The sequence below is a fragment of the Geotrypetes seraphini genome, chromosome 7, assembly GCF_902459505.1.
Source record: "Geotrypetes seraphini chromosome 7, aGeoSer1.1, whole genome shotgun sequence".
Classification (NCBI taxonomy): domain Eukaryota; kingdom Metazoa; phylum Chordata; class Amphibia; order Gymnophiona; family Dermophiidae; genus Geotrypetes; species Geotrypetes seraphini.
In genome coordinates, this window is record NC_047090.1 from 133309576 (window position 1) to 133325237 (window position 15662).

General features: G+C 40.6%; 1 protein-coding gene across 3 annotated transcripts in view; it reads right to left on the reverse strand.

Moving 5' to 3' along the window:
- Positions 1-15662, reverse strand: part of NEMF (nuclear export mediator factor) — a 137193-nt gene that overhangs the window by 59487 nt on the left and 62044 nt on the right. For all 3 annotated transcript variants that reach the window (XM_033951340.1, XM_033951339.1, XM_033951338.1), the window contains exon 13: positions 8068-8276. In XM_033951340.1, coding sequence (XP_033807231.1) covers positions 8068-8276 — 209 coding nt within the window. The remainder of the gene's footprint in view (positions 1-8067; positions 8277-15662) is intronic.

Here is a 15662-nt window from a genome sequence, read left to right on the forward strand (position 1 = left end):
ATTATATGAGGAAGCATATGTTCAGGATCTGTAACTATCAGCAAGATGTCATCTGCAAATAATGAGATCTTAAATCCCACCCCCGTTCCTACTTGTAGTCCCTTAACAGCTGGATCCCTGCAGATCTGGAAGCCAAAGGTTCAACAGTTAAAAAGCAAACAATAGTCTCCAAATGTGCGAGGCTTGAGTGAGGGAGAACTAGTCGGTGATTGTTCAGAGAGTGAAGAATTCTTGATGGTATGTAAGATTTTATCAAAGAGTTAAGATAAACAGGATGGCTGATCCTTAAAGCTTTAAAAGTAATGAAAATAATTTTATGTTGGATTCTATATTCAATTGGTAGCCAAAGCTATTCTTTAAGTAAAAGGGGAACGAACGTGTGTATCTATTGACACAGTATAGTGTAGCCACAATATAGCCAAATAGCACAGTTTTGGAGAGTTTGGAGCTTGTGCAAAAGGCTTTGTGAAATTCTAGCAAAGATTATATTACAGTAGTCTAGCTTGGTTGTGAACAAAATAAGAAAAAGAGTTGAGAATGTGGATACATCTAATATGTTTCTGATTGTTCACAGTTGTCCAACTGTAAAGAAACAGGATTTACTTAATGCAGAAATCTGGGGTGCAAATGATAGATTAGAATCAAAAATAATGCCTAGATAGCGAAAAATATTTTCTGGAGTGATGTTTGTGTCTAAAAGAAAAATTTCATTGTCAGGGTGGCTAGAAAGCCAACAAATGACTGTCTTTTCAGGATTAAAAAGTAGATGATGCTTTTGTAGCCAATCGGAAATTTGCTGAAGACAATTTTGTAATGGTTGGAGATCAGGTTTTATGGGAGTAGTAGGATAGAATATAAGGATGTCATCTGCATAAATATAGAAAGATAAATTTGAATATTCCTGTATGAGTAGTGCTAGTGGAGTAAGAAAAAGATTGAATAATGTTGGCGAAAGGATGGACCTCCTGTGGTACACCACAGTTCAATTGGGAGAGTGTGGCGCAGTGGTTAAAGCTACAGCCTCAGCACCCTGGGGTTGTGGATTCAAACTCACACTGCACCTTGTGACCCTGGTCAAGTCACTTAATCCCCCCATTGCCCCAGATACACTAGATAGATTGTGAGCCCACTGGGACAGACAGGGAAAAATGCTTAAGTACCTAAATAAATTTTTTTTTTTTTTTTAATCCTTTATTTATATTTTAAACATATTATCAAGAATAAACTCCTTGTACAGAATATGATTGAGTCAACATAATATAAACAATTGAAGTAACATCTATATGACAAAATTGCTATTTACTTAATCAAAATTAAAGTCCCAAATTAAGATCCAAGATGTTCCTGAGTGAGAAACTATTAAAAGGAAAAAGAATAAATTCAAATTACAAATTAGGCGGTCAGATGAGAGTGGATCAAGAGTAAATTATACATTAAGATTTTCTTAATCCCCTTCAAGGCCCCTCCTGGAGAGAAATCCTGTCAACTGAGAGCCTAAATAAATTCATGTAAAACCGTTCTGAGCTCTCCATGGAGAACGGTATAGAAAATTGAATAAATAAATAAATAAATATTTACAGTAAAATGAAGAGGAGAGGATGGCAACTGAACACAGAATGTTCTATATCTTGAATAAATGAAGAAAATCACGAAAGTACTGTTCCTGAAAGACCTATATCTGGGAGACAGAACAGTAGAAGAGAATGATCTACCAGATACCAGTATAATCTCCCCAATATGCCAGCTAATAGTTTAACATCTAGATTAAGCAAAGATATTGGTCTATATGAACTGCAGTTTTGGATCATTGCCAGGTTTGGACAACACAGTAATACCTGCCTTAAACGTGGACAGAAAGAGTAGATCACCTAAACAACCGCTTAAACCAAATCTCCACCTCAAGACACAGAAGAACCTCGAACCCTTTCGCCTTCCCCCCACTCAAAGGCACACATCGCAAGAAAATGTTTGACAACCTTCTGGCAACACAAGCAGCAAAAATCAACCATTCCATCTCCAATCTTATGACAATATCAGACAACCTCAAAACATTCAGAAAAGAAATCAAAACCCTGCTTTTCAAAAAATTCATCCAAATATCTTAACCCCTCCTCTTTTACCTCCAGAAGATTCACCTACCTTCAGATAACCTTCCCCCAAATTACCCACCTTAACACCTTCCAATTAAACAAATACCATCAATAGATTGTAACCTACCCTCTCTAACTGCATTCCATATGTATTTTTCATACAGTTCTTCACTGTCAGTTTAATTTCCATCCTATAAGTTCACATAGAATTTTTCTTTTTTCAACCATCTTTATTTTCTCTTCTTTATTAATTTCCAGGTACTTTAGTTAGATTGTGAGCCTTCGGGACAGTAAGGGAATTTTTAAGTACCTTCTTACTTCTCATTTATAATCTTAATGTATATTTTCTTCAAACCGCTTAGAACCTAACGGATGTAGCGGTATATAAGAAATAAATTACATTACATTACATTACATTATTGAAGAGAGAAGCCAAAATAGGAGCCACCAAGTCAGAAAAGATCTTATAAAATTTGGAGGATAAGCTATCAAGACCAGAGGAATTACCAAGCTTTAAGCTCTTATTAGCATTGAGATGGATAACCTGGACATACAGATGGATAAACTGGACATACTGGCCTCACTTGTGTATGCTGGACACTACAGACCTATATTTTCTCATAGCCAGGCCCAGCCTGTACCTTGCTGTCTGTGAACACATGCATCCTTTGAAATGCTAACCCAGCTGGCCTTTGTGCTGCAAAGTTCCTGTCTCCATTCCTGCTGGGAGGATATTTCTCCAAGGTTCTGCTGAACTGTTATCAGTGCTGTATGACTTCACATATGCAAGGCACCCTGAAAAGCCATAAAACACCCATAACAAGTAACAACCCCTGAAGGATGAAGGGGGAGTAGGGATGTGGGGGCCTGGTGCCTGTCTCTGAAGCAAGCCATGGGATCCAGGCACGGCCAGGATGCTGGAATGTCACCCTTGCATCTTTGTTTCAACTTTCTGCATAAGACTGTCTACAAGGACACCATCCTGAAGATATACAGTGTTGTAAAACCACAAATCAGCATCTGCGAAGTGATAAGGTTTTCAGAGCTGGAGGAAGAAAGTTCATGAAAAATTCTCTGTTTCTGCAAGGGCCCCCCTCTTGGGGGGGGGAGTGAGAGAGGCGTGGACTGGGGGGAGGAATAGTTAGGTATACATTTTTGTACCAATAGGGAATTACATGACCAGAATTCGGGGATGTGCTTTTTGGAACAAAGGAAGAATTTCTCTGTATAAAAAACACGTGTATCACAGGTAGAGCCAGAGAGATTCACTTACTTTTGCTACGGGGAACTGCTAGCCTCCTGCTAAGCATATGAGTGCAAGTTCTTCTCTCCATTGCATATTCTGAACTGACAATATACTTTTCTGCTATGCCTTTGCTGCTGTAATTTTGTAAGTTTTTATACTAACAATAAAACAATATTGTCTGTTTTGGAAGATACAATGCCGACTCGTAGTTATTCCAATGAGGTAAACAAAGCAGCATTTACTTTCAGCATCTTGTACTTTCTTAATCTGTATATCCTCATAAGAATCTCCCTCTGCACATCATTCAAGCTGGACAGCATAACATTTTGCAAATATTAGTGAAAATCAACTGGCGAGGCTACAGCCTTAAAAGTATAGTGGGTCTGATACAACTGAAGAAAGGATGCTCTAATCTTATCTGACATGATCTGACATGTTACCATCTTGTATAGACACAACCCTTGCCTACACTCGTCTAGTTACTAACCTTATTTTCCTCTTCAAAGTATACCCACTTAGCCTGCAGCAAATCTTATGCAACCTGTCCTGCCCTGCCCACAACTTCTTTAATTGTTCTCTACATTGGATTATGGACTGCATTAGCTTAGAGGGATTATGAGCATATTGCAGTTCCACCTGTCTAAGTGACCCACTTAAGCGAGCAATAGAGAATGACATGGGGACTGTTTCCTGCAGCTAGCTAAGGCTAACCCGCAGGAATGGGAGAAAAAAATTGGCCCTTTGCCGTGGGTACGTTCATAAGGCTTTTATTTTAGTCATTAAGTCTTCATATAAGTGTGAAACTGTGTTTCGAATATAAGTCGATCCGAGTATATGATGAGGTACCCGTTTTCTCCCAAAAAAGGAGGAAAAAAGGTTGACATGAATATAAGATGGGGGTGGGGGTTAATATTCATGTGCTCTGTCAGGATCTGTGCCTTGCCCCCCCTCACTCCCTCCCCTGCCAGGCTCTGCACCCAGCCTCCCTCACTCCCTGCCAGGCTCCTTGCTCTGCTAGGCTCTCCACTTTGTCCCCCTCCCTCCCTGCCAGGCTCTGCACCCAGCCTTCCTCCCTGCCCTGTCCCCCCCCTCTCCCAATGTCCTGCAGGCCTCCACCAGGCCTCTTGGCCTGCTGTATGGCCTGGTGGGGTAGGCCAAGACAGGAAGGATCCCTCCCATTTCCTGTCTCGGCTGACCCTGCCAATTTTTTTTAACCTCCCTCTCGCCTCTATCCTCTCTTCCCCCCCCCATGTACCTTTTTGAATCCCAGGTGATCCAGCAGTGTACTGGGCAGGAATGAGCTATCCGCACTCCTGCCCCACGCTGAGCTCCTCCCTGAATGGCTGCCTTTAGTTCTCATGGCCCAGCAGTATACCAGGCATGAGTGAGCTTTCTTCGCTCCTGCCTGGAGCTGAGCCACTCGCTGAATGGCTACCCCGGTGGAAGCCTGCAACAAGTCTGGGAGGGGACGGGTGGGCAATGACTCGAATATAAACTGAAACCCCCATTTTTGGGCCATTTTTTTGGCCCCAAAATCTCATTTATATTCAAGTATATATGGTATATGAGTATATGGTACATGCATTTCCACTTAGTGGCTGAAGTTTGCTGTTGAAATTGCTCACAATGGATGGTTCTCTCTTAGATATGGTTTGGCTTTCTCTTTTTAGATGTGCTTTAGTTTGGTTTTGATCCAATTTTGTTTTCAATTTTTGATTATTTTAGGGCTTATATTGCATCCTTTTTGCATGTGTTATGTGAGTAGGTGCTGTAAAGGTATGTATGCATCTATGTTTTTTGATTATGCATATGTTCTTTTGACTATACACATGTTGGCATCCTCCTGCCTAGATTTTATTTGTAATCTTATTTTAACAGTCCGGTGGCTTTAACATATGATACTATTTTATTTGGCATGTCAATGAGAGTGAAGAGTCAGATTTATTCAAAAAACAATAAGCTTTTACTTATTAGGACAGGAGTTGCCATTCAACAGATTACATTTAATTGGAAAAATTGGAGAAGATTAAATTACAGTTTTTGGTGGAATTCTTTATATCATCTATATAAAATGGAAAGAACATTAGCCACACAGAAAGGATATTTTAGTAAATTTCGAGATGTTTGGAGACCATTAACAGATTATTGTAATGAGTAGTTAACATTTTCCCTTAATAATACAATTGAAATGATAGGATAGGGATGGGGGCGTTTCTGATTCTTTATTAAATGTTTGGATTAATAGGAAAGATTATATTGTATAATATATGTGAATGCATATGATATGGAAGGGATAGGAGGGAGGGGGTTATAATTTCATTAATTTAAGTTGATTGTAATAGAATACCAAGTGATGTTTTTAAGTTCAAATGTTATTTCTTGATACACTTGTTGTAAGATGAAAAAATGAATAAAGATTTTTAAATAAAAAAAACAGTACTTTTTAATTTCACATTTTATGCATTTCAATCATTTATTATTTTTTAATTTTTATTTATTGTACACTTTAGGACTCCTGAAGCAGGATTTCCAGCCAAAACATGGTCTGTGTCAAGTTCAGATTTGGTTTTATCCTACCTGGTTGCTAACAAAGGCTCATTTGGCTTGAAGACCAGGTGCTCTCTGCTCTGTTGGATCATTTCACCTAAATGTAGTCACATTTTACAGCCACTAAGTGTGATTCTATCAAATCCACTCCAATACAAATGGAAACAAAGATAAAACTACTAGGAGTCATAATCGATAAATATCTCACCTTTCATGACCAAATCAGTTCAGTTGTACGAATTTGTTTTTTCAAACTTCGTCTAATCCGTTCATTAACCTCAATCTTAGGAACAGAAGCAATTACAATTCTAATTCACTCCCTCGTCATCTCTCATTTAGACTACTGTAATTCTCTCTACATTGGTCTTCCACAAAAAGAAACCCGTCGTTTACAATTAATACAAAATACGGCAATAAAAATCATATATAAAATAGGCAAATATGATCACGTCACCCCATTACTGAAAGAGGCACACTGGTTGCCTATTACACACCGCATAACCTATAAAATCATTCTGCTTACGTTTAAAATAAATCTTACACACCAGCCTTTATATCTTTATAAGAAACTCATCCCCCATTACTCTCCACGTACTTTGAGATCAGCAGACCAAAAACTTCTACAAATTCCTTCAATCAAAGAATTCTATTATACCCGGAAAACAAACTTTACAGTTGTCGCCCCAACACTATGGAATGCTTTACCACAACAACTTAGAGAAGAACAACATCTAGATAATTTCAAGACCAATTTGAAGACATTTTTATTCCGAGATGCTTTTGTCTATTCTTAGTTCCACCTTTTTTTTTTTTTCTCTCCCTCTCCTAAATTCTCTTTTTTACTTACCCTACTTTTTCAATCTTTGCTTACCTTTATCTCCTCTATTCCACTCTTTTTCCTATCATTTTTTCCTTTTCAACTGATTCATTTCAACTTATATATCCAACCGCTTTAATTAAAGCGATCCTACCTTATATGTGTTTCCCTACCCTCACTATTTCCCTCTCCTCTCCAGAATATGTAACTTTCCCCCCCTTCCCCTCATATCCTCACTTTCATGTTAGTCAAATTATGTCTTTAATGTTCACCCACCACATTTTATATTTTAAATATTATCTTTGTTTTCCTTTGTATAAATTGTACTGTGAACCGGCCAGATACTTGGTGATGGTCGGTATATTAAAAAGTTAATAAACTTGAAACTTGAAACTATATATGGTGAGTGCTTTTTATAGAATCTACTACTACTACTATTACCTTATTAGTTCTATAGCACTACCAGATGCATGCAGCACTGTACATTAAACACACAAGAGACGGTCCCTTCTTGAAAGAGCTTACAATCTAATTATGACAAGCAGGACACAAAGTTAAGCGCAGTTCTGGTGTCATGAATATTTTTTGCACCATACGTAGCATTTGGAGGTTAATACACAGTTTACCATGTCGTAATTTCTAGCGTGCAACTGCATTATGAAGCTTTACAATATTTTTGCAGTTACTGTGTGGTATCCTGTACGTTAAGACATGGGCAGGGAATTGGTGTGGAAGGCATTCTGACATTACTATGCTGCAAATACTGTCTGCTAGTCAGCACGTTTGCAGATCGCATGGGACTTCTTCCTACCTCCTAAACAGGAGGTGCTAAGTGCTTCTGTGCTAACTCTAAAGTATCACAAGATAGCTGCAAATTTAACGTGGCACCTTGCACAGTCTGTAAAGGTAAATATTGGGAATGCCTCCAACAGTTTCCGCCTTAATTTTGCACTACTGCATGGTAAAGTCCTATAGTAAGCCATGGTAATTGCAAATTTTACCACTGGTTAGTAAAAGGGCTCCTATGTGTCTTTATAAAATAACTTTAAAATAGGTGACTATATGGCCTCGCCACCTAGGCAACTTTTAGTAGAAGAATCTGGAAAATTCTGCAGAGAAAGCAGGTGCAAATCTCTGTAGAAACTTTTTTTCTTGGGCAGTTTCCTAAAGGAAAGTATGTACCCCTGGACTTTGGACCCACCTGTATGGTTTTGAAAATTGCTCAATAGTTTGTACAATATTACAAGGTGTAACACAATAGAAGGGTTACAGCAAGCAAAACCACAACGTCAGAGATGAGGGAACATGTGATATACATGCACAGAACTGACAATTTCTCAGTGATATACTTCTGGTTGTACACTTACTTCAGCAACATTGTGATGTGGTTTTCATTCAGCTTTAATTCTTTCACTGCATTGGCCACAGAGTCCCCCTGAGCCTGGGCTTCCTTCACAATCATTCCAATTTCTGACCAGTCTATTTGGTTGGCTAAGGCACTCCGTACCACTTGGACAGCTCTGTCCACCATTTCTAGATTCATTTCAATCAGCTCGCCTTTCACCTTATCAATTTCCTAGAAATAAAACTTTTTATTAGAAATTCAGAAGAATACCAATATTCTCGCCAAGAAATACAAGCAAATATATGTCATGCATATTCATTGCAATATCCTGAAATCCTGATTAGTTGGGACAGGTCTGAGAAACCCTGTTCTATACATTTTCTTACTTAAAAATACCTTTTAATCAAACTTAAACGGTAGATCAGGCATGGTCCCTACTGAAAAATACTATCACGGAAGCACAAAATCTTTACATTCTGCGGATTTCCAAAGAAAGGGGAACTAAAGGCAAAGGAGAACCGGCATGGCTTACCAGACAGGTGAAGGAAGCCATAAAAGAAAAGAAGGACTCTTTCAAAAAATGGAAACGCATGAAAACAACCGAAGCTTGGAACAAACATAAAGATGATCAGAAGAAATGTCACAAGGCGGTGAGGGATGCCAAAAAGGACTATGAGGAGAAAATAGCGCAAGAGGCCAAAAACTTCATGCCTTTCTTTAGATACGTAAAAGGGAAAAATCCCGCAAAAGAGGCAGTGGGACCCCTGGACGACCAGGGAAGAAAAGGGTACATCAAGGAAGACAAACAAATTGCAGAAAGACTAAATTCCTTCTTTGCATCCGTCTTTACGAAGGAGGACACTACAACAATACCAGAAGCAGTGGAAGTGTTTAAAGGAGTAATAGAAGACAGCCTCACCACAGTAGAAGTGGACTTGGACTAGATATACTACCAGATTGACAAACTTAAGAGTGACAAATCCCCTGGACCGGATGAAATTCACCCAAGAGTCTTAAAAGAATTGAAGGTTGAAATCGGAGAGTTATTGCAAAAACTTGCCAACCTGACAATTAGAACTGGACAGATACCGTACAACTGGAAGATAGCGAATGTCACACCAAATTTCAAAAGAGGATCGAGAGGAGAAGCGGACAACTACAGACCTGTGAGCATTACGTCTGTCCCTGGAAAGATGGTTGAAGCACTGATTAAAGATAGCATAGTCCGGCACTTGGATACATACGACCTGATGAAAGCCAGTCAACATGGCTTTAGGAAAGGGAAATCATGTTTAATGAATTTACTTCAATTTTTTGAGACCGTGAACGAACAAATTGATAGTGGAGAACCGGTGAACATAATATACTTAGACTTCCAGAAAGCGTATGACAAAGTACACACGAAAGACTTCTCAGGAAACTACAAAGCCATGGAATAGAGGGGGATGTACAAAGATGGATAGGCAAATGGCTGGAAAACAGAAAACAGAGAGTGAGCATAAATGGGAAGTTCTCCGACTGGGAGAAAGTGACTAGTGGTGTACCCCAGGGCTTGGTACTTGGGCCGATCTTATTTAATATTTATATCAATGACCTAGAAGAAGGAACATCCAGTGAGATCATCAAGTTTGCAGACGACACAAAGCTATGCTGGGCAATCAGATCACAGAAGGATAGCGAGGAACTCCAGAGCGACTTGTGTCAGTTAGAGAAATGGGCGGAGAAATGGCAGATGAAGTTTAATGTGGAGAAATGCAAAGTAATGCACTTAGGCAGTAAGAATAAGGAACACGAATATAGAATGTCAGGTGCAATTCTGGGTAAGAGCGAACAAAAAAAGGACCTGGGTGTACTGATAGATTGGACCCTGAAACCATTAGCACAATGTGCAGCGGCGGCAAAGAAAGCAAATAGAATGTTGGCCATGATAAAGAAGGGAATTACGAGTAGATCAGAGAGAGTCATAATGCCGCTTTATAGAGCAATGGTCAGACCCCACTTGGAATACTGCATCCAACATTGGTCTACCAACCTAAAGGATATAAAACTGCTGAAGAGGGTGCAGAGACGAGCAACAAAGCTAGTAAAAGGGATGGAGAAACTGGAATACGAGGATCGACTTAAGAGACTGGGATTGTTCTCCCTTGAGAAAAGGAGACTGCGAGGGGATATGATCGAGACCTTCAAAATACTGAAAGGAATCGACAAAATAGAGCAGAAAAAATTATTTACATTGTCCAATTTGACACGGACAAGAGGACACGGAATGAAGCTAAGGGGGGACAAGTTCAGGACAAATATCAGGAAGTCCTGCTTCACGCAGAGAGTGGTTGACACCTGGAATGCTCTCCCAGAGGGGGTTATTGCGGAATCGACCGTCCTAGGATTCAAAAGCAAACTAGATGCACATCTCCTTACGAGAGGCATAGAAGGATATGGGTGTGCGGATCGCCGGACTTGATAGACCAAAGGTCTGGTCCGGAGATGGCGCTTCTTAAGTTCTTATGTAAAATAAACCTCTTTCAATGTGCTACAATTGACATTTCACTGAAACCAAAAGCAATATCTTGGTACTCTAAAGCAGGGGTGGGGCAACCTTGGTCCTCAAGGTCCACAACCCAGTTGGGTTTTCAAGATTTTCCCAATGAATATGTATAAGATTTGTTTGCATACAATGGAATCAGAACATGCAAATAAAGCTCATGGGGAAATCTTGAAAATCCAACAGGATTGCGGCTCTTGAGAACCAAGGTTGCCCACCCCTGGTCTAAATGATAAAAAGTGTCCACTGTGAAAGCAGGTACAAATATCTGCATCTGCTTCCTCCCTAGGTAATATCCTAAGGAAGAGAATGTGCATAGTTAACCTGTGGGAACTGATGCAAAAGACTTGCACACAATATTTGAAAACAGCACCCAAAATCTCATTAATATTGGATTATTTTTATTTTGGTTTCTAATGATTTTATGTATGTTATATGCATTTGAATTTGACTTTTTCCCAAGAAAATGAGAATATATTCTTAAAATTTAATTCAATTACAAATTACATGGTCCTTTTAGTAAGCTGCATCAAAAACTGACATTAAAATCCCTTTGCAGCAAGTTTTTTCCTACTTGATAAGATTATTTTTACTGTAGTAATAAAATGGTTAATTGTCATTAGTGAACAGCCATTAAGAGATTAGGTTCTTCTCTTTTTAATGGCTGTCCACTGATGACAATATTAGCACATGGCCATTACCTTGCTAATATCTTTTCTAGTAGATAGGTGTGTCATTCTGAATGGATGGGTAATATCCCAGTGCTCGCGAGCAGTGCAGAAGGAATCCACTCCAGATTTTGGATCCCTCATCCTTTATCAGAGAGCTCTGCTGCCCCCTTCAACTTGTACCAAAGCAGATGATAGTCCCATACAGAAACATATGTGAAGGAGGGGTATGAGAAACTTCCCAAAATAGAACTCTGTTCTGCTTTGAAATTATAACAAACATGTTAAACATTGGCACTGAACAATTAAAACAGTGAAACAAACATACCAAACAGAAACCTTTATAATAATAATAATACCCCGACAAGTTATATCAATAAACTATTATTCTTAATAACCTTAAGATCTGACTGATGCACAAATTTCAGGTTTGGATTCGAACTGTCTGATTGAGACAGTAGGCAGGTGCAGGAAATAACTGACAAGGCGGGGGTCCAGAATGACACTCCTGTCTATTAGAAAATATATTAGCAAAGTAAGAATCTAATCTCTTTTTCTAGTGCAACAGATGTGTCATTCTAGACAGATGGAATGTTCATAAGCAGTCCCAGAAATCAAGAGCGGGACCACTGCGCTGGCTCTTAACACCCAAAGGTGGAGACCTCTCTTGCAGCTACATCCACTCTGTAAAACTTGGAAAATGTATGTAGCGAGGACCAAGTTGCTGCCCTACAAATCTCCTGCTTCAGCTCCAAAGATAACTGGATCTGGGAGAAGAAATCATTGCCTCAAATGGACCACTCCTCCAGCGCTGAATCTTCAGGTTGCCAGTCTAACTGGTGTTTGACTGAGCCTCAAAACCCCTGTGGACCCATGAAAATGAAAAGGGGGGAGGTGAAACGCAGCTTGCACCCTGTGAGACTCCCTGAACCCTCTACAGATGCCTGACAGCCTGCACTTAAGCTCCTGTGATGCTACAAGGGAAATGGACCCCAAGCTATAAAAGGTTTCTGCAGGCTGGCCAACAGGTACCAAAAAGGGATTGGCCTGCCAGTTGCAGACTCAGTCTGCTTCTCCTCCACGTGGGCAGAGCTGGACCCTCAACTAGGGGAGCTCTTAGCTCAGAAAGCAGTCAAAATACCAAAGAGAGCACATCAAAAAGACTCCTTCCGGCTTGTGTGTAGAAGGAAAAACTGAAAGGGGCAGCACAGCCCTCTGCTGAAGGAGGGGGGGATTCAAAAGCTGGAGTGGATTCCTTCCGTGTGGCTCGTGAGTACTGGGATATTACTTGTCCGTCTAGAATGACACACCTATTGCACTAGAAAACCAATTACCTATTTTATAGGCAGTTAAGGGCTCACACAGTAGTCCTACGCTAACCAGTTAGCATGTACTAATGTAGATGCACTAATTGATTAGCACAGGAATGCCCACTCTCCACCTCCAGATATGCCTCCTCACACAAAAAAATTTTAGTGCATTCTTAACATGCACACATAAGAACATAAGAACATAAGAACATAAGCAATGCCTCTGCTGGGTCAGACCTGAGGTCCATCATGCCCAGCAGTCCGCTCACGCGGCGGCCCAACAGGTCCAGGACCTGTGCAGTAATCCTCTATTTATACCCCTCTATCCCCTTTTCCAGCAGGAAATTGTCCAATCCTTTCTTAAACCCCTGTACTGTACTCTGCCCTATTACTCCCTCTGGAAGCGCATTCCAGGTGTCCACCACTCGTTGGGTAAAGAAGAACTTCCTAGCATTCGTTTTAAATCTGTCCCCTTTCAACTTTTCCAAGTGTCCTCTTGTTCTTTTATTTTTCGAAAGTTTGAAGAATCTGTCCTTCTCTACTCTCTCTATGCCCTTCATGATCTTATAAGTCTCTATCATATCCCCTCTAAGTCTCCTCTTCTCCAGGGAAAAGAGACCCAGTTTCTCCAATCTCTCAGCGTATGAGAGGTTTTCCATCCCTTTTATCAAGCGTGTCGCTCTCCTCTGAACCCTCTCGAGTAACGCCATATCCTTCCTAAGGTACGGAGACCAATATTGGACGCAGTATTCCAGATGCGGGCGCACCATCGCCCGATACAATGGCAGGATAACTTCTTTTGTCCTCGTTGTAATACCCTTCTTGATTATGCCTAGCATTCTATTTGCTTTCTTAGCGGCTGTTGCGCACTGTGCCGTCGGCTTCATTGTCATGTCCACCATTACCCCCAAGTCCCTTTCTTGGTTTCTCTCATTCAATAATATCCCTCCCATCGTATAGTTGTACCTCGGGTTTCTGTTTCCAACATGCAATACTTTACATTTCTCAACGTTGAACTTCATCTGCCATCTCGCCGCCCATTCCCCCAATTTGTTCAAGTCCCTTTGCAATTCTTCACATTCCTCTTTAGTCCCAGCTCCACTAAATAGTTTTGTATCGTCCGCAAATTTTATTATCTCACACTTCGTGCCTGTTTCTAGATCATTTATGAATATATTAAATAGCAGCGGCCCGAGCACTGAGCCCTGCGGAACACCACTCGTGACCCCCATCCAGTCCGAGTAGTGGCCCTTCACCCCTACCCTCTGTTTCCTACCCGCCAACCAGTTTCTGATCCATCTATGTACGTCTCCGTCCACTCCATGGTTCTTCAGTTTCCGGAGTAGACGTTCGTGAGGCACCTTGTCAAAGGCTTTTTGGAAATCAAGGTATATGATGTCTATGGGGTCTCCTCTGTCCATCCGTTTGTTAATTCCTTCGAAGAAGTGCAATAAGTTCGTTAGGCACGATCTCCCCCTGCAGAAACCATGTTGGGTTGTTTTCAAAAGTTCGTTTCTTTCCAGATGTTCATCGATGTGTTCTTTAATCAGTGCTTCCGTCAGTTTCCCCGGAACCGAGGTCAAACTCACTGGTCTGTAGTTTCCCGGGTCACCTCTTGATCCCTTTTTAAAGATGGGCGTGACATTGGCTATCTTCCAATCCTCCGGGATCATGCCCGTTTTCAAGGATAGGTTGCAAATTTGCTGCAGTAGTTCCGCTATCTCCTCCTTTAATTCCTTCAGAACCCTGGGATGGATTCCGTCCGGACCCGGGGATTTGTCAGTTTTAAGTTTTTCTATCTGCCTGTGTACATCATCAAGGCTCACTTCCATGGATGTTAATTTTTCTGCTTGATTTCCATTGAAGATTTGTTCAGGTTCCGGTATGTTGGTTGTGTCTTCGTTTGTAAATACAGACGAGAAGAACATGTTGAGTCTTTCTGCGATTTCTTTCTCCTCCTTCACCGCTCCCTTCCTGTCTCCTTCGTCCAGCGGTCCTACCTCCTCCCTAGCTGGCTGTTTCCCTTTAACATATCTGAAGAACGGTTTGAAATTTCGTGCCTCCCTGGCTAGCCTCTCTTCATACTCTCTTTTGGCTTTTCGAACCACACGGTGACATTCTTTTTGATACTTCCTGTGCTCCTTCTGGTTCCCTTCAGTTTTGTCCTTTTTCCATTCCCTGAATGAATTTTTCTTATTGCCTATCGCTTCCTTCACTATTTTAGTCATCCATACTGGGTCTTTTGTTCGACCCTTTTTGCACCCCTTTCTGAATCTGGGAATGTGCAGATTTTGTGCCTCGCTCACTGTGTCTTTGAAAAAAGACCAGGCATGTTCTACTGTTTGCCATTTTTTGGAAGTGTTCCTAAGTTTCTTCCTTACCATTTCCCTCATTGCTTCATAGTTTCCTTTCCTGAAGTTGAAAGATGTCGCTATGGTTCTCTTTCCGTTCGGTATGCCTACTTCAACCTTGAACTTGATCATATTATGATCACTGTTTCCCAACGGTCCCACTACTTCCACTTCCTTTGCAGGTCCCCTTAGTCCATTTAGGATTAAATCCAGAGTGGCATTTCCTCTCGTCGGTTCTCTAACAAGCTGCTCCATGAAGCAATCTTGTATAGCCTCCAGGAATTCTGTCTCCCTAGCGCATCTTGAGCTTCCAAGACTCCAGTCTATCCCAGGATAGTTGAAGTCTCCCATAACAACTGTGTAACCACTTTTGCATTCTCGCTTCATCTCGGCATCCATTTCTTTATCGCTATCTCCGGTTTGCCCGGGTGGACGATAGTATAGGCCCATCTTTATTTCATGCCCTTTCCTACCCGGTATTTTAACCCATTTGGCATCTAATGCAGTCTGAGTGAATCCCACGGTATACCATTTTAAGCTGCATTAGACGTTAGCATCTAACATGATTTAGGAAAAGGGTATCTGATTTCCTTTAATTTTTATATTTTTATGGTTTTGTGTAATGTAAGGGAAAGCAGATGGGATTTGATATACTGCTTTTCCGTGGTTAAAATCAAAATGGTATACATATTATATACAGGTACTTATTTTATACCTGGGGCAATGGAGGTTTAAGTGAACTATTT